General features: G+C 47.1%; 2 protein-coding genes across 5 annotated transcripts in view; one reads left to right on the top strand and one right to left on the bottom strand.

The window, feature by feature from the left end:
* Positions 1-18194, top strand: part of MYH16 (myosin heavy chain 16) — a 61927-nt gene extending 43733 nt beyond the window's left edge. For 2 of the 3 annotated variants that reach the window (XM_040455899.1, XM_040455897.1), the window contains 11 exons: positions 241-373; positions 1675-1891; positions 4081-4217; positions 4311-4414; positions 8637-8829; positions 9749-9952; positions 11141-11266; positions 12284-12454; positions 13062-13262; positions 14248-14475; positions 18006-18194. In XM_040455899.1, the coding sequence (XP_040311833.1) occupies positions 241-373; positions 1675-1891; positions 4081-4217; positions 4311-4414; positions 8637-8829; positions 9749-9952; positions 11141-11266; positions 12284-12454; positions 13062-13262; positions 14248-14448 (1687 nt within the window). In that variant the 3' untranslated portion in view covers positions 14449-14475; positions 18006-18194. Of the gene's footprint in view, positions 1-240; positions 374-1674; positions 1892-4080; positions 4218-4310; positions 4415-8636; positions 8830-9748; positions 9953-11140; positions 11267-12283; positions 12455-13061; positions 13263-14247; positions 14480-18005 lie in introns of all 3 variants that reach the window. The other variant, XM_040455898.1, reaches the window with a different exon arrangement.
* The window catches only part of KPNA7 (karyopherin subunit alpha 7), a 122346-nt gene that overhangs the window by 90284 nt on the left and 12759 nt on the right, over positions 1-19303 (bottom strand). For both annotated transcript variants that reach the window (XM_040455902.1, XM_040455901.1), the window contains one exon: positions 11002-11441. In XM_040455902.1, coding sequence (XP_040311836.1) covers positions 11002-11025 — 24 coding nt within the window. In that variant the 5' untranslated portion in view covers positions 11026-11441. The remainder of the gene's footprint in view (positions 1-11001; positions 11442-19303) is intronic.

Here is a 19303-nt window from a genome sequence, read left to right on the forward strand (position 1 = left end):
TAGTCTGTTTTTATTCAGTGCTGTTTTTCGAACGCCTGTAACAATACCTGATAGAGTAGAAACAATACATAATTGTTGGATGGATGGATGGACGGACAGACAGTGGTTGCTTTCCTCTAATACTCTCCATTTTGTCTGCATCTTCTCCACTGTGACCCCAGAGCTCAGGACCACAAACACAGCCCCCTAGCCCATGGGCTTCTATGTTTCCTTGATGGCCTCTCTTGCCCTCACCCACAGGAGGAAACTGGCCGCCAGACTCCAGGAAGCAGAAGAGACAGCCGAAGCCGCCCAGGCCAGGGCTGCCTCCCTTGAGAAAAATAAACAGCGACTCCAGGCAGAAATCGAGGACCTCACCATCGACTTGGAGAAGGTCAGGGGGTCAAAATGTTCGAAGGCTGCCTATTTGCTGGGTCCAAGGGACCCCAGGGAACTGTTGGAAACCGTCACATGTCTGGGCTTACCAAGAAAAAAACAGGTGGCCCAACAGGATGGAGCACAGGGTCTGTATTCAGGCCCACCGAACACAGGCTCTTGCCTGCAAATGTGTTTATATACTCATAATTCTGCAATCTTAACACCCAACAGGTCGCTATTCAAATAGCTCTGTGGTGAGGACAAAACAGTCCCAGGAAGTCATGCAACCTATCGTCTCTGTTCCCCTTTTCCTCACACAAACCACATAACACACACTTTGTGTGGCTAAATATTCCTGTTTGCATCCCTGGTTCAGACTGATTTGCCAGACTTCAGCCAAATTAAGATTTCAACTGGTACACAGGAACCTGGTCTTGGTGTTTCAGGGCAACTGCTTCATGCCAGTGGTGAGGGGCAGAGGGGCATATCCATGTGAGAGGCTTCAGGAAAATAGCCCCAAAACCTGAAAAGGTTTTGCTCCTCCAAAATTAAGAAATGAAGCAGAAATTTACAAAATCCAGTATTGCACAGCAATAAATACATAGTTGCTGGAGTGCCTGGGTGGCTCAGTCGGTTAAGCATCCAACTTCGGCACAGGTCATGTCACAGTTCGTGAGTTGGAGCCCCACATAGGGCTCTGGCTGACAGCTCAGAGCCTGGAGCCTGCTTCAGATTCTGTGTCTCTCTCACTCTCTCTCACTCTCTGCCCCTCCCCAGCTTACGCTCTGTCTCTCTCTCTCTCAAAAAATAAACATTAAAAAATAAATACATAGTTGCTGGACACTTATGAAAAGGAGGAAAGGTCTATGAAAAATAAGGTCTGAAAATAATCAGCTTTGATTCACAAGAAAAATAACACCAAACCCATCTCTGAGTTGGACAATGACATGTAACAGGTATTAGTAAGTCATAGAGAAAAATGTTACTGGGGGTTGGGTGAATGTTATAAATCTGGGAAGGCCACTGTGGCCCAGATCCCTCATCATACACCTAAGAAAATCCTAGCCTGGGAAGATAAAATGGACTGCCCAAGGTCACATATCTAGTAGTAGGAGTTTTAGAACTGGAGGGTAACTCTTTCCAGGCTCCTTGCCCTGTGCTTGCGCTATAAATGTTGAATTATATCCCAATCCCCAAGAAATCTGTGGTCACCAGAGTTACTAGGGAGGGCTGGGGAAGGCAGGGAGGAGGGCAGAAGCAGAGGAAGGGGCTGGAGAGTCAGAATCCCCGGAGACCATCATCCCCACCTCTCCCCAGGCCAATGCTGCGGCTGCTGCCCTGGACAAGAAGCAGCGGGTCTTTGACAAGATGCTGGCCGAGTGGCAGCAGAAGTGCGAAGAGCTGCAGGTGGAAGTGGACAGTGCGCAGAAGGAGTGCCGCATGTACATGACCGAGAGCTTCAAGATCAAGACCGCCTATGAGGAGTCCCTGGAGCACCTTGAGTCGGTGAAGAAGGAGAACAAGACTCTGCAGGGTGAGTCTGAGGGCAGGGACAAAGACCCAGGCAGGGTCTCCCTCCTCCTGAGCGCATCACATGTTTGAGTACCTGGCACATAGTAGGTACACACAATAAATGCCAACTGCCTGGCAAGCAATTTGTAGAAGCACTTGGGCACTCAGCAACATGACTTCGAGCAGGTGAGTTACTTAACCTTTCTGTGCCTCAGTTTCCTCATCTGTAAATTGGGGAAATAATAATGTCTTCCTTGTAAGGTTGAGACAGTTGGAATAAGATAAAGTGTGTAAAATCTTCACTGAGTAGAGTAGCTGGCAGAAATGAGGGCTCAACAGATTTTATGTATTGAGCCCTTACATCTGTCCTATGCACACAACATACACCCATGCAAGATTTCTTATGCATAGGAGTCTCATGCTGGAATTCCGTTCTGTTGGATGTTGTTTGAAAATTGGTGCCTATCTGTTGAAGAATGTTTTGCTATATGGGGATTTGACTGCATTAATGAGTTTTTATGGCAGGTACACATTTCTAACCACAAAATCAGTTGTGTAAGATAGGTCAGGGTTTTTTGTTGTTGTTTTGTTTTTTTGTTTTCAAGAACTGTTCTGCTGAGCAGCAAAAATCTCAGTCAACACAGGGTTTCCTCAATTCAGGTTAGGTGCCTGATGTAGGGTCACTGCAATGGAGGGTAGAGGCAGATGGTCCCTGATTGTCCCCCAAACCTGCCCAAGGTCCTATGAGTCCCTCCCTGGGGAGTTGTCGGCTCACAGGGGATAATCTCAAGAGCCCAGCATGTGAGGTATGAAGGCTCTGCTTCTGTAGTCTCAAAAGTGTGAATACTAAAGGTCTTAAATATAAATACCTGAGTTAAGATAGGGGAGAAACAACCAGAACACCCAGATCAAGGTTGCCTGGACTAGGAGAGGACAGAAAATAGGAGGCGGTTGCTGATTAGGTTCTGCTAAAGGTCCCAGGGTCCTGCCTCCTCCCTTAACCCCCATCCCACCTCCAACTCCTGGTGCAGGTGAGAAAGCTCCCCAGTAACCTGGGAGTTAAGAGCAGAGGAATACGCACTTCACCTGGCCGGTGAAGCATAGGTGGGAACAAACCTTGTAAAGTAGCCCCAGTCAGGGGCACCTGGGTGGCTCAGTCAGTTAAGCATCCAACTTCAGCTCAGATCATGATCTTGTGGCTCATGACTTCAGGCCCTGTGTTGGGCTCTGGGCTGAGAGCTCAGAGCTTGGAGCCTGTTTTGGATTTCTGTGTCTCCCTCTCTCTCTCCCCCTCAAAAAATAAATTTTTAAAAAATTAAAAAGAAATTAAGTAAAGTAGCCCCAGCCTGGTGGGAGCCATGGAGGAGAATGGCCAAAGCAGCTTACTTGGGCTGAGAGGGTGTGAGGCAGCATCACAGCATTCCTCACAGTCCCAGAGCAGTGCAGTAGAGAATGTTCTGGAAACAGCCACTATGTCCAGGACAGGCGACGGGAAGCCATGTGGGCTACGAGTGAGTCTGTGACATCAGCACAGATGGACCCCAACAGCTGAGACTTAGATGATGCCCCCAGTGCTTTCCACTCTACCTGGAACTTAGAAACCCAAGCAGGAAGATATTGGATTAAATGAGATTTCTCTGAACTCAGGGAGGCTTGATGTAGGAATGGAGTTTGGTCATGGATTAGTCAAGGTAGTCACATTTCTTGGACACCTCTGGTTGCGGCTGATATTTATGGCTGCTCCAAGGTGCTGGGTGGGTCCCTGGGAGCTCCTCTGGGTGGGCAACAGGTCTCCCAACTGAGGAAGGAGATCAGAAAGGCTCTACTCCTCCCACCTTTTCTTGGTTTTCAGACCTGGTGGGGGGATGCAGAGGGGGAGAAAGGGTCTGAGAAAGGAAGGCCTGGAGTTTAGGCCTAATGGGCCTGGGGAGTCCTGGGCACTGGCCCCCCAAGCTGTTCAGTGCTTACCCATTCTTTTGTGGGCCTCAGCCTCTCATCTGTAAAATGAGGAGCTTGAACTCACTGTTCTCCAATGCCCAAGCCCTGATGCTCCATGAGTCTACGACTTGGAGTATGTTGCTTCTCTTTGGATACAGTGAGGCTAGGAGTGCCTGCTTCTGCCCTGATGTAAGAATGTCTGTGTCACATGACATGGCCCTGGGAAGCTGGTGGTCCTCGTGTGCCTTATTAACGAGAATATTCCTTTCTCAGAGGAGATAAAGGAACTGATTGATCAGCTGGGTGAGGGAGGACGGAGTGTGCATGAGCTGCAGAAGTTGAAGAAAAAATTGGAGATTGAGAAAGAAGAACTCCAGGTGGCCCTGGAGGAAGCGGAATCTTCCCTGGAGGTAACCATGTGGCCATCACCTTGGAGGCTGGACCCTTGGCCAGGGACTATGCACCTACTTGGCCAGAAAGACTGATGTTTATATTCCTGGCAGGTTGAAGAGAGCAAGGTGATTCGAATTCAGCTGGAACTGGCTCAGGTTAAAGCTGACATCGACCGGAGAATCCACGAGAAAGAAGAGGAATTTGAAGCTACGAGGTATGGGGCTGAGGTGATGGGAGGCTGACTTTGGGTAGCATTGACGGGCCTCTGCCACCTACTAGTCATCTGACCTTGGGCAATTTAGGTGAATACTCTGAAACATAGTACTTCAGTGATCACAAAACACCATGGGATAATTAATCATCACCATCATCATCATCATCATCATCATCATCATCATCCAAAAATGGGCAAAGGACTTTAACAGATATTTCTCCAAGGAAGATATACAAATGGCCAATAAGCACATGGGAAGATGCTCACTACCACTAGTCATGAGGGAAATGCAAGTCAAAACTACAAGGAGATACCACCTCACACCCATTAGGATGGCTGCCATCCAAAACGCAAGAAATAACAAGTGTTGGTGAGGATGTAGAGAAACTGGAACGTTTGTGCACTGTTGGTGGGAATGTAAAATGGTACAGCCGATGTGAAAGCCATAATAGAGGTTCCTCAAAAAATTTAAAATAGAATTACCATATGATCCAGCAATTCTACTTCTGAATATTTACCCAAAAGAACTGAAAGCAGGGTCTTGGAGAGATACTTGTATACCATGTTCATAGCATTATTCAGAAGAGCTGTGGCATGAAAGCAACCCAAGTCCACTGACAAAGGAATGGATAAACAAAATGTGGTCTCTACACACAGCGCAAATTTATCCAGCCTTCACAAGCAAGGAAATTCAGACACCTGCTACAACATGGGTGAACTTTGAGGACATTATAACTGAGTGAAAAAAAGCCAGTCACAAAAAGACAGATACTGCATGGTTCTACCTACAAGAGGAAGTACTTAGACCAGTCACAATCACAGAAACAGAAAGCAGAATAGTAGTTGCCAGGGGCCAGGGGAAAGAGGGATATTGGGGAGTTAGTGTTTCATGGGGACATGGTTTAGTTTTATCAGATGAAAAGAGTTCTGGAGACAGGCGGTGCCAGTAGAAGCACAGCATGATGTATGTGTTTAATACCACGGAAACGCACACTTCAAAATGGGTAACAGAGGACATTTTACGTAATGCGTATTTTCCCACAATAAAAAAATCAGAAAGCCCTCTGTGAGATGGATGCAGTTGCCCCATCTGACAGATGTGAATGACGACAGCTTCTTGTCACCCCTTTCAGGGGTGGTGAAGATTAACTGAGATGATAAATATGAAAGTACTCCATAACCTGCAAAGCCACACAGATATAAATTACTATGAACATTCATGAACCCTCAGAAAACATCCACCACGTCATGGAAAAGAACTGATCTGCTGGGTGCTGGATTTGGAGATTTCTTTTTAATTCAGTGTCCACTGTTGCTGCCTGAGGTTCCAGTAAGTTTTGGACTCAGCACTAAGTTTTTGTTTACAGAAATATGATTTGTTGTGATTCTGAGAAGATCAACACATTTGCAACTGTCCACATTGGCATCTTGCCTAAACTGCCTGCCTGAAATCTTCCTGCACTATTGCTTCCTGAGTTTACAACATCCCCCACAATCACCCCTAACAAAGCTGTAGGCAGAGCCACTGGAGGGAGAAGCCCCATGACTCCGCAGCCATTAGAATAAACCCTAAATATCTAGCTATATGCCACTATGTGGCGTGGCGGGGGAGGGGAGGAGAGAGAGTTTGCAACAGATTGGAGATATAATTTACATAGTTTGCCCATGACAAGGGAAAAATTCAATGGTTTTCAGTTGTGCAATTATCACTGCAATTTTAGAACATTTTCATCACTCCCCCAAAGAAACCCCATATCCTTTTGCAGTGTTGCCCCATTTCTCCCCACCACCCCCACTCCCAGACCTAGGCAACAACTAATCTAGCCAACAACTTTCTCTGGATTTGCCTATCCTGGACATCCCATATAAATGGAATCCTACAATATGTGGTCCTTTGTGACTGGCTTCTTTCACTTGGCATCATGTTTTCAAGCTTCATCCATGTTGGAGCAAGTGTAAGTATTTCCTTCCTTTTTATTCCTGAATACTATGCCATAGTTTGGACAGATCCCATTTTGTTTATCTATTTTATCTATTTATCTATTCATCTATTCATCAGTTGATGGACATTTGGGTTGTTTTCACCTTTTGGCCACTATGGATAACGCCACTATGAGCATCCATATACAAGTTTTTGTGTAGATAGAGGTTTACATTTCTCTTGGGTATGTACCTAGGACTAGAAGTTCCAGTAATATGTTCACCCTGTGTTTAACTTTTTGCAGAATGGTCAGATTCTTCTCCAAAGCAGTTGTACTATTTTACATTCTCAGGGTTATAAGGGCTGTAGGGTCTCCAGATCTTCTCTAACATTTTATCATTACCTTTTTTTATCCTAGCCAACCTAGTGTATGGGAGGTAGTATCTCACTGTGGTTTAGAACTGTATTTCCATTATAGCTAATGATGCTGAGCACCTTTTTAAGTTGTTTTTTTTTTTTAAGTTTCTTTGAGAGAGAAAGAGAGAGCACGCATCAGCACAGAGCCTGATGCAGGGCTCAAACCTACGAACCATCAGATCGTGACCTGAGCTGAAATCAAGAGTTGGATGCTTAACCAACTGAGCCACCCAGCTGCTCCTGCTAAGCATCTTTGATGTGCTTATTGGCCACTTCTCTATATTGCCTGGAAAAATGTCTATTCTAATCCTTGGCCCATTTTAAAAACTAGGTTGTCTTTCTACTGTTGAGTTGTAAGAGTTCTTTAAATATTCTGAATACTAGACCCATCCTTTATCAGATATGTAATTTGCAAATATTTTCACCCATTCTGTGAGTTGCCTTTTCAGTTTCTTAATAATACCCTCTGAAGCACAAATGTTTTTAAATTTGATGAAGTCCATGTATCTGTTTTTTTCTTTGGTAGCCTGTATTTTAGGTGTCATATGTAAAAAACTCTTTCCCTAATTTAGTCACAAAGATTCTTGCCTATTTTTCCTAGATGAGATCAGAGTTTTACAGTTTTAGCTCTTACATTTAGGTCTTCGGTCCATTTTGAGTTAATTTTTGTATAAGGTATGAGGTAGGGGTCCAACTTCATTCTTTTGCATGTGGATATCCAGTTGTCCCAGAACTACTTTCTGGAAAGACTGCTCTCTCCCTATTGAATGGTCTTAGCATCTTGTTGAAAATGAATTGGCTTGGGTTTATTTCTGGATTCCCAATTCTATTCCATTCATCTAAAAGTCTATCCTTATGCCATGACCACAATGTCTTGATTACTGTGGCTTTGAAATTGGGAAGTGTGAGTCCTCCACCTTGGTGTTCTTTTTCTAGATTATTTTGGTTATTCTGGGTCCCTTGCATTTCTATATAAATTTTAGGATCAGCCTGTTAATTTCTGCAAAGAAATCAGCTGGCATTTTGATACTGACTGCACCGAATTCCACCTTCACAACATTATGTCTTCCAATCCATGAACATGAATGTCCTTCCATTTATTTAGACCTTTATTTTTTTCAACGTTTTATAGTTTTTTTCTTGTATTTATTTTTTAAGTCAAATTGAATAAAAATTCTGTTCACTTTTGAGAATGTCATGATACCTTCTCCCATGTCTAGAAATTGAATACATCTCAGAGTGCTATAAATCCAGCAATGTGCCTACACAATAGAAGGTGTGCAGGGGTAGAGCAGAGGTGAACACCACAGACAAGGGGCAGGTGACAGGATCTTTTCATGCTAGCCATTTATTTCCCTCAATGAAACAAATATTTTTTGAACATGTAAATTGCCTCCTCTAGTCTCCTTCTATGGAGGGTTTTATGAAAATGCTCACTATACTGATTACAATATAACTAAATATATTAAATACAATCAACCAATAACTGCTGTTTTACAGAGAGACAAGCTTTGGCTTGTATAGCCAAAGCTCACATTTTCTAATTAAAAAAACAAAAACAAAACAGCTAGCATTTGGGTTTGAATCCTGTCTCTGTCATGGGCTAAACCTTTGGCATGTTTTTCATCATCTTGGAGCCTCAGTTTCCTTGCAGGGCTATTCTGCATGTTGAATGAATTGAGATCACAAAAGATATGAGGTAAACATTGACCTTCTGTGTCCTTTCCCAAAGCCCACTTAAATGCTTTAAGGGAAGATACACTCTAATTTCAAATATGGTGGCCATATGCATGTTGATGCTCACAGACCTCTTAACTAGGGAGGTTTAGCACAGCCTGACCAGCGGGCCCAGTATGCCAGGGTCTTCTCTGATTGCACGTGCAGGAAGAACCACCAGCGGGCAATCGAGTCCTTGCAGGCCAGCCTGGAGGCAGAGGCCAAGGGCCGGGCAGAGGCACTTCGGCTCAAGAAGAAGATGGAGACGGACCTGAATGAGATGGAAATCCAGCTGGACCATGCCAACAAGAACAACAGCGAACTTGTAAAGACCCTGAAAAGGCTGCAACAGCAAATCAAGGTAGCAATCTGGGACCTAATCACAAAGTAAGCCATCCCCAAGCTTGCAGGTCCAGGAAGCTAACTTCATGCATGTCTGCAGCTAGGAGAAAAGCATGGAAGTGGCAGCATGGGGTGGCTGGAAGTCTAGGGAGCAGGACACTTGGGGACTATCTATATGAGACGCCCCAACCACCTAAGTCCATACCCTGGACCACTAAAAAGAGGGAAGAAAGAAGGAAAACAGAAAGTTGGGCCTGTCTTGGTTCCTAAAGTCATTTGACTTATTATAAGTGAATTCAGGACAGAAAAATAAAGAACATAGTAAATACTTAGATGCCCACCACTCATCTTAAGAAAAAAACACAAATAGAATTGAAGTCTTCCTTTATTGCTATCATTGGTCTTTAAAGCATCTGTAGCTGGATCCATGCATTCAACATACATTTTATTAGAGACCTGCCCAGCGTAGGCACTGTATTAGGTGCTAGGGGTACAAGAATGTATATAATAAACAGACATCCCTGAAGATAGACAATAAACAACACATAAATAAAACTGTAGTATTAAAAACGGCGATACGTGCTACAGAGAAACAACCAGATAGGAGAAGGGAGATGTGGGTTAGCCAGTGGGGGTGTAATGGTCAAGATCACTGAGGAAGGCCTCGGTGAGAAGGGCCTGCTGGAGACTCAAGGTGCTCTGTCCTCAGAAAAGCCTTGACCTTATGGTTACCTCTCACTGGACAAATTCTGGGGGCACTTGGGCCCTGGCCAGCTAGGCCGCAACCAGACTAGGAACTCCCCCAGCGCAGATCGATACCTTCCACTCTCCTCCTCTGTGGCCTCGAACTCCCCAGCCAGACCCCAGCTCCCTGCTGAGCCCAGACCATGCCAGGGTCCGGGAGATGGGCTCAGGCCGGGTCCTCTGGCCACCCCCAGGACCTGCAGATGCAGATGGACGAGGATGCCCGACAGCACGAGGAGCTGCGGGAGCAGTACAACCTGCAGGAGCGGCGCCTGAGCCTGCTGCAGACGGAGCTGGAGGAGGTGCGCGCGGGCCTGGAGGGCAGCGAGCGCTCCCGCAAGCTGCTGGAGCAGGAGGTGGTAGAGATCACCGAGCGGCACAACGAGGTCAACATCCAGGTAGGATGGCGGCTTCCTGGGAGTGGGGGGGGCGTCTATGCAGACTCACACTTGGCGTGTGGGGGCAGGGCCAGGATGGTGCCCAAACCCTGTGGGCTCCCCTCAAAACTCAAAGGCAGATGGTGTCCCCACTTGGGAAATCCTCAGAACTCACCTGCAGAGACTTCTTTTGTTATGGCAAAAACCCCCGTAACATAAAATGTACCATTCTTAACCATTTTTAGTGCACACACAGTGTGTGAACTACATGCACATTGTTGTGCAGAGCTTTCAAAGACAGGCTCCTAGACTCTCTCCCTTGGAGACTGTGATCCAGAATCTGGTCTGTGGCGGGACTCCAGAAATTTAAACTTTTGGATCTAAACTCCTCAGGAGATTCTGATGATTTAGCCAATTTTAAGGACTGCCATTACCTTCAGTGTCACTGAGGATAGAACTTCAGAACTAGAAGGGATCTAGAATATTCCAAAGTCTAGGAGCACCTGGGTGGCTCAGTCAGTTAAATTAAGCCTGACTCTTAATCTCCAGTCAGGTCTTGATCTCGGAGTTGTGAGTTCAAGCCATGCACTGGGCTCCCTGCTGGGCATGGAGCCTACTTAAAAAAAAAAAAATCAGTAAATAAAAACAAAGTCTGACATTCATTTTACAAATGAAAAACCATGACCCAGAGAGTTGAGTGGCTTATGTGTGGTCAAAAAAGGGGACCCTTATCTACCAGCGGTAACACCAATACTGCTTACAGTGCAATACTTTGCCAGCACAAACTTAATTCCTACTTAGCATCTCATGTGAATTCACCAAAAGAAAAAATGTGCATGGGACATATAGGGATCACAACCCCATTTTAGAAATAAGACCGAAGCCTAGAGGTAAAGAATTTATCCACATAGGTAGAAGTACCAGGGTTGAACCTGGGTTTTCCCAGCTCTGAGTTCAGGATTGTTCTAGAGTTCCCACCCATCCCAGGCCAAAATGACGTTATTCCTGGACTCCTTGTGATACATGTTCTGCTCTAAAACACAGAGAAAAATGCAGGGAGAGACGCTTACCTCAAGCAGGGGGTCCAGGGCCATTTCCTATTGGGGGGTTTGGCAAGTATGTCTGTGAGAGAGTTGTTTCTCTTTCCTGGACACAGGAAGGGCTGTGCAGACTTCTGCCTCATGGCAATGTCTTTATTTTCTCTTCCAGAACCAAAGCCTCCTCGTGGTCAAGCGCAAGCTGGAGTCGGATGTCCAGCGCATCTCCAACGAGCACGAGGAGCTCATCAGTGAGTTCCGCTCTGCCGACGAGAGGGCCAAGAAAGCCATGACTGATGTAAGTGTGCACGCTGCCTGGTGCTGGTGGGAGGGGGGCCCGGCCTGGGCCGCCTGTGGAGGACCAGGCCACCCTCAGCAGGGAAGGCCACTTCCTCCCCTCAAAGGTCACTGTGCAGCGCCAGCACCCTGCCAGTAGGGCTGTGGTCCTTGTCCTAAGGAGTCTGGAGGCCTTTCTGAAAAGCCAAACACATACAAGTAAGGAATAATTACAAGCTATACACGACCATGTGAGAGATCAGAGCTTGAGGCCTGGGGACATGGGTCAAAGAAGCCATCGAAAGTGGGCTTTCCTGGGCAGGTCTTTTGGCAAAGAGGAGCATTAAAGCAGCCTGAGGAGAAGCATTAGTGAAAGGAAGATGGGAGCCATGCCCAGGTGCTCAGGGGCAGATTCAGCAGGACGTGCTGCCAGTGGTCTTGCTCCACTTCTCTTTGGGGACTCACACGACCTTGATCGGCAGATACCATGCACCCACTTTAAAGATGAAGGAATACAGATGCTATCGCCAGGCTTGTTGCACTTGCTTGAAATGCCAGCTCAGGACCATTGCAGGTCTCATTTGGTGCTGGGTCTTGAGAGAACAGACCCATACCCAGCATGCAGATCTTCCATGAATACTTGTGGAATGAATGCAAGAACAAGAGGGTAAAGTGACTTGCTGAAGGCCACACAGGAGCTACATGCAAGACTTTCGTCTTCCTCCTCCAGATCTGTGCTATGCCCACCCTCTGTGCTATGCCCCTGATGGAGGAGGCAGCAAAGAGTGGCTGGAGAGCCCCAAGCTGGTGGGAGTCTGTGGGACTGGGGGCCCTGGTGGTGAGTGCATGAGCCTGCCTCCTCCCTGTCACTGGGAGAGACACAGGAGCATGGGGCACCCGCTCCACCAAAACCCAGCAGCACATCAGCAAGGTTCTCCTTGTCAACCACTTGGTCCTCTGGTCTCCAGAGGCCAAGGTCCCTCATCTCTCAATAGCATGGGAACCCAGCTCCAGTCCCCACTCTGCTCCCCTCCGGCAGGCCGCCCGCATGGCGGAGGAGCTCCGGCAAGAGCAGGACCACTGCATGCACCTGGAGAAAATCAAGAAGAACTACGAGATCACCATCAAAGACTTGCAGGCCAAGATGGAGGAGGCTGAGCAGCTGGCTCTGAAGGGAGGGAAGCGCACGATCATGAAACTGGAAGCCAGGGTGAGGGCGACCCCAAGGTGGGCCAGGAGGGAGAGAAGGGAGACATGGCTGGGCAGGGGCCTTTTCCCAAAGCTTCCCAAAGCACCCAGTGCTTAATGAGGAACTGGATTATTCAGATGCTAGGAAGGGAAAGGAAAATGAGAGGAGAGCTGTAATTTATTTGTACATAGGTTTCCTCTCCTCTTCCTTCTTCTGCTGTCACCTTTCCCCCAGACTGTGCCCCCAAGCAGGGGAGCTCCCAGGATTCTTCCTCTGTCTGTTCCCAGTCTCTGTTTCCAACACTGTTCCTCCCTTACAACTTCCTTAAAACCAGCCTTGGTCTTCACCCATGGGGTGTCAGAGCTAGAGGGGCGACCCTGTCAGGCCCCTCCCTCCCCCACTTCCCAGAGAAGGAAATGTGAGTCTCAGGGAAAGGTACCCATCTGACTACCACAGCAGACCCATGAGGGGCAGAACCTGTGTGACCCTCCTGTCCAGGGTTTGCCTGCTCTCCTGTGGGGAAGAGGTGGATGGACATTGTCACCATGATGCCCCCACTCAAGGCCACTGAGCTCTCAAGTTCAAGACCCTGTGTTCTCACAGCCATGTCCCTCTCTTCCTCCCTCAGATCAAGGAACTAGAGACAGAGCTGGACGGTGAGCAGAAACAGCACGTGGAAACAGTGAAGACGCTGCGGAAGAATGAGCGCCGCCTCAAAGAGCTGGTCTTCCAGACGGAGGAGGACCACAAGACCAACCAGCGCATGCAGGAGCTGGTGGAGAAGCTGCAGAACAAGCTGAAGATCTACAAGCGGCAGATTGAAGAGGCGGTGGGTGCTCGCCCTAACAAGTGTCCCTAACGTGCCCTCCCTTCCCAGTCCAGGTCTCAGCACCTGGTTGGGATTAACCACAGGAAAGGAATCGAGCCCTGCCAAAAGATGGCCCCTGTGAGCTTCGTGCCCATGGTACTTCATAGGTGGACTGGACACCACACACTGGAGATAAGAACACGTAGAAAATGAAAATATCCCCCAAGAACACCTGTAAGGTGTGATCTAAAACCAGGGAAAGTCTTTGCTGCCTTTGTCCTGCTTCCACTGCCCCTGGTGGCCTCTGCCAGGATAACTTCTCTCTCCTGCTCAGACCGTTAAACACAAGACCCTTCCCTTCTTTAATCCTCCGAATACAAGGCAGGAACACTGATCTTCTTAGTCTGTTTCACAGGTGAGGACATAGCCCAGAGTGGGATATTTATGTCATGTTAGCAAATGTCAAAATCAAAGTCAAATGGTTAGCAAATGATGGCTTCAAGCCTCAACCCTATACCATACGTCTGCCTACCGGCACCAGCACGCCCCCACCCCCACCTTGACATAGAACTTGGACGCTGCCATTGTTTGCTGCCAGTTCTGGGGCTACTACGCTGAATCCATCAGCCACCCACACAACCAGCGCCTTTCCCAAATGGCTCGATAAAGATCAGGCTTACAGTTCATATGGTTCTAACCGAAATAGCACTGTGATTCTACTGGGAAGATAAGGGGATGGGAGCTGTGCAGTGGGGGCTGGGGAAAAATGCTAAATCCACACCTTTCATAGTGGGGCACCAGTAGCTAATGGCTAAAACTACAAATTATAGAAGCATCAACACAGCAGTTTATTTAGAAATATGGATGTCAAGGCCAAAAAAGAATCAGCTAAAAGTCCTGAAAGACTGGACTCTCACGTGTCCATGTGGAACCAACCCATAACGATGCACATTTAACCAGGAGAACCCAGGTTTACGCCCTATTTTCCACCGTGCTTTTGCCACAGGAGGAGCAGGCCAACCAGACCTTGGCTCGCTACAGAAAGACGGTGCATGAGCTGGACGACGCTGAGGAGCGGGCTGGCATGGCAGAGACCGCCCTGAACAAGCTGCGCACCAGACACCGCGTGGCCGGCAAGGGCATCACCTCCGTGGAGATCATCCAGGTGTCCAAGACAGGCTCCTCCAAAACCCTTTCTGAGGAGTGAGATTCTCCATGTTCCAGCCCACGGCCGGTAGGTATGGACTCCACTCTCGATGCCCATGCTCCAAGCTTACCTTCCCTGCTCCCGCTTTGCTCCTTCCGACTTCTCTGCTTTCCTGTCTGCCAGGCCCTGGCCTCATGCAGTGCCAACTCCAAACCTCCCCTGTCCCTTCAGCTGCAACACTTCCCTCTCCCTCTCTGGATTCTCAAAGCCCTCGAGCGTGTGAGCTCCACCTGTGATACAGGTGCCAGCGGTCATGACACTCCTCTGTCTGGGTGGAAGCTCCTTGGAGATAATGTCTAATGCCACTTGACACTAGGCCTGGCAGACAGGTGCCAATGCTTGTTTCAGTGGAGAACCACAGGGACATTTGCAAGCCTACGGGCAGTATGTGTTCATCCTTCACATCCCCACAATATCATTATTCCTGAGGATTTCATCAATACTGGTTGAATTTAGGTTTCTAATATTAAGGAAGTAATAATTATTATTGTCCCCCAGGGGGACAACGTAAAGTAGTCCTTTCTTATGTTCTTTAATTCAGAATCAACCGAGGGAAAAAAAAAAAGTATAGGAGGCAAATATATAAAAGTCAAAATGCAAGTTTTACTATGTTACAATTCTAGATTGAGAATTTAATGGGTGTCCAACCTGGGCATCCTTGTGTTTTACCCCAGAATTAAAGGTACCTGCAGAACTGATCAACCACAGCCCTGCTCCATAAAGACCAACCCTTACTCCAAGGAGACAGATGACCAGGATTCATCAACCCTACAGGCAGACCCAAAAGGAGAGGCCAGATGGGGTACATGTTGACCCCGTCTTCCAAACACAGAATAAATCATTCCTCCTCCATGAGAGGAGCAAGGGAAAGATGAGGAGAGAGGCAAAGAACATGATTCTAGAGCAGTGGTTCCCCCAAAACGTGGTCCTTTTGACCAGTAGCAATATCAGCATCACCTGAGAAGTTGTTAGAAATGCAAATTCTTATGCTTCACTTCAGATTTACTGAGTCAGAAGCTACAGAGGTGGGCCCAGTGTCTGTGGTTTAATCACCCCTACAGTAATCACATGTATGATTACGTGTGCTAAAACCAACACTGTAGCAGAAATCTCCCCTTACAGAAACGCAGAGCTAGGGAACAGATGTTTCTCCTCCTTTTATCAGAACCAGGCACATGGTAGTAGTTTTCACTATCTTATTTACCCTATGATAAGGAGATATATAGATATCTCCATCTGTCAGGTGAGGAAAATGAGTTCAGAGAAGTTCAGTGACCTGCTCATGGTCATACGAGCCCTATGCTACGGAAAGGCAAACTGTCTTTTATTTTAATTACTCTGGAGATTGATAAGGCTGCCCTCTGTTTAGGATTAACCAGGACAACTCAAGATCAAGGACCTGGTTTAGGTCAGGAGGGAAGGGGACTGAAGTTTCTGTGTACCGATGGTTCAACCCCCATGGATTATGGGAATTTTCTTCTGGCCTTGTGTTCAAACATGTGGGTGAATCAGCCCCCCAGTGAGGGTAAGGTTCCCCACTCACTCACAGCTCTTTCTCAGTACTGGGTCAGTTTGGGTTTTAGCCAAAAGTGATAACCCCATTGGCCTCTGAATTCAAGCTGAGCCTTTTCTTACCACGTGCTTAGGGAGGGAACAAAAGATAGGAAAAAATATTTTTCTTAATTCTCTAATTCTTAAATAATGGTTAGCTCAGGAAGTTAAGGAAACCAGAGGCTTGCCTCTGGACAAGTCCTACAATTAATGTATAGCCATCTCCTTTCAGGGCAAAAACCCAAAAGGGGTCCCTTCTGTTGAACTCTCACTTGGTGGGGGTTACTACTCACCACCCAGACTCAGGAGGTATTAGAGTCCTTCCACCTGCAAAGTCTTAGTCTCCGGTATTAGCCATCTTGTAAAACAGATTCTCTGCCCTGGCCTGGGGACTGTTAATTGCTGGGGCTTGCTGGTCCTGGTCCAACTGCTCTGTCTCCACACCATGAGGCCACAGTCCTGCCAACAAGCACCCAGAGGTGATGAGGCTCTTTTATCCCATCTCCCCTAGCTGGTCACAGGGCTAGATATGCCATCCGTAGCCCTGAGATGCCATAAGCAAACCAGTACATGAGTCAACACTGAGCCAAGACCCCACAAGAGTTTAGTTTTCCAAAGTGGCTTTATATTCAGTGGCACAAATACTAACCAGGCTCTGAACAGGGCCTAGGTCTGGACTCTGAGACACAGAGATGAATAATCAATAAGAAAGGACACCCTCCCTGGCAGAGCTTGGAATCTGGTGGAGAGGAAGAAGCACACATCACCACAGGGCTGTGAGCAAATGTTCTGTGATGCTGTGTTTGCATCTCACCGGGGAGGATCACAGGGGAGGAGTGACTGGTTTAACCTGAGGTGGCTGGGTGGAGCACCTTCACGGAGGATGTGACCCGTAGAAAAGCCTAAGGCGGTGCCACTCCACGAGTGGTCCCTGTTTGTCACCTGCCCAAGACAACAAAAGTACAGAAACTGAGAGGAAGCTTTTAGAAATTTTTATAACAATTGATACTGCTATGACATCCAAGTGCATGATCAATGTATTTTATAAAAGTATTAGCTTCTGGGGGCGCCTGGGTGGCGCAGTCGGTTAAGCGTCCGACTTCAGCCAGGTCACGATCTCGCGGTCCCGGAGTTCGAGCCCCGCGTCAGGCTCTGGGCTAATGGCTCAGAGCCTGGAGCCTGTTTCCGATTCTGTGTCTCCCTCTCTCTCTGCCCCTCCCCCGTTCATGCTCTGTCTCTCTCTGTCCCAAAAAATAAATAAACGTTGAAAAAAAATAAAAAAAATAATAATAAAATAAAATAAAATAAAAGTATTAGCTTCTGGTATTAATTAAAATAAATGAGAAAGAACAAAATGTTTAATGGAAATTAAAAAGAATAAGTAAAATTGATTGCTCACCAGATAGAGAAGGAAAGAAGAGAATTCCAGATGGAATTCATATGCCAAAAGTGCCGAAGCTGGATTCATACAAGGGAACAGCATAGCTAGAGAAGAGGAGCTCAGGAAGAGGGGAGAGAAATGGGGTGAGAGATGAAGCTAGAAGCACTGCCATGTGTGAGGCTGGGAAGGGCCCCGTTGGGTACGAGTGTTCCATAATTTCCATAAGGAAATCTTGCTAATTTTGGAAATCCACGTGTGGGATGTGATGAGCAGTAGCTTTTCCTTCTTGGGAAGACATATCACAATGGCAAAACAAGCCTGCTGGCCCCTCATGAGACACCACAGGCAGGCTCGTGGTGGGCACTCTGTCCCAGGGGATGGCACTCCAGCCTTCTCGATGGCCTGTATAGAGTCCAGGCCCCGTTGGGCACCCCAAGCCCAAAGATGTCTAAACCTTCACAACCTCAGGCAGAATGAACCAGCTATGACCCAATGATGGTGTCCATTATGAGGAAGGAAGCATCCTGGGGACACTGTCTTTCTATTAAGAAGGAGGCAGAGATGTCAGAACTCCTGGCTCTGGTCCACAAGGATTTTCTCAGCCTCTCTCTCTTTTTTCTTGCAGGGTGATACGGATCTCAACAGCAGACCACTGAGAGGGAAAATACATGAAAACAGGAAACTGGGTATCCTGAGAATGTTTACTATGCAAAGGAAAGTATAAGCCAGGAAGAGGTGCTACAGAATAAAGATAGCTGTGGGGGGAAAGGGTTTGGGGATGTAAACACCCAGGCATCAGAGGAACTAAAATTAGTGTGGCTTCTCTGAGACTGTATCAAGATGTGCAAGCACTTGGATAACAGTAACAGTGGGTCTGTTTTAGTTGAGATCCTACATGTTCATGTCAAAGACGGAATATGTAACTGTGTGACCTGGCTGTTTCTTGAAATAATTCCTCATGTGGACAATTGTAATGCCCTGTCCCAATGCAGTTTAAATAAAAGAAACATGAAAAATAGACTAGGGATTGTTTGTAAGTGAAGAAATTTTATTTTTCTAAGGCTTCCAAACCCAAAGGCAATTTTTCAGTATGTCAGAGTTCTGTTTTATCCCTATATCCTAACTCACAGGCTTACTTCTATTGGAAACCATGAAAACTATGCAGTCTTGGTGAAAAGGTGTTCTGACATATGAAGACTAACTAGGTCTCGTAAAGCCGAGAAAGCTACAGAATCCCTGAAGGGATGTTAAGATCCATCCAGGGACTTGCCAGGGATCCATCCATCCAGTGACTTGCCACAAGGCCCCCACATGCTCTACCTAGGCATCTCCCAGGATGTTCAGACATGGGCAAGTTCTTCCTTAAATCAAGCCGAGACCTGCCCCCTAGTGGTATCTTTTTTTTGTTTTGTTTTTAACACTGGTTTTGATACCTAAGACCCTGCATAACAACCTCAGAGGAAGACAGTTCCCACAGTCCCTCCAAGATTTCTCTTCTCCAGGCTGAATATACCTGGGTCCTTCAACGTTCTCAAGTGTGAGAGGGTTTCCACTGTCACCTTTTAACATCCTCGACCCTGTTCCTCCCCTCACTTTCCTAGTCTTTGGAATGCAGGATTGGAAGAGACCGCACCAGGAGGGCTCCCTGCCAGTGCACAGCCCTCAGAAGGCACCCCTCTCCAACTCTCTGGAAATGGTGTCTTCCCTTGACTTTCACCACTCTGACCTCTCTCCAGTCCCCTGGCCTACGGAAATCATTATTCAGCTGGTAAAGGAAGGGATGTTAACATTCCGTGGGTGACTCCCTCTCTCTCTTCACATTGGCCCATTTCAGTGCTGGCTTTCTCTAGACAGCTCCAGAGCGAACCACTTAGTTCCTTCTGTGCAAGTGGATCAAACATGGAGACACTGCCCTCTGGCGGT

The sequence above is a fragment of the Herpailurus yagouaroundi genome, unplaced genomic scaffold (assembly GCF_014898765.1).
Source record: "Herpailurus yagouaroundi ecotype Mexico unplaced genomic scaffold, PumYag 216, whole genome shotgun sequence".
NCBI lineage: Eukaryota > Metazoa > Chordata > Mammalia > Carnivora > Felidae > Herpailurus > Herpailurus yagouaroundi.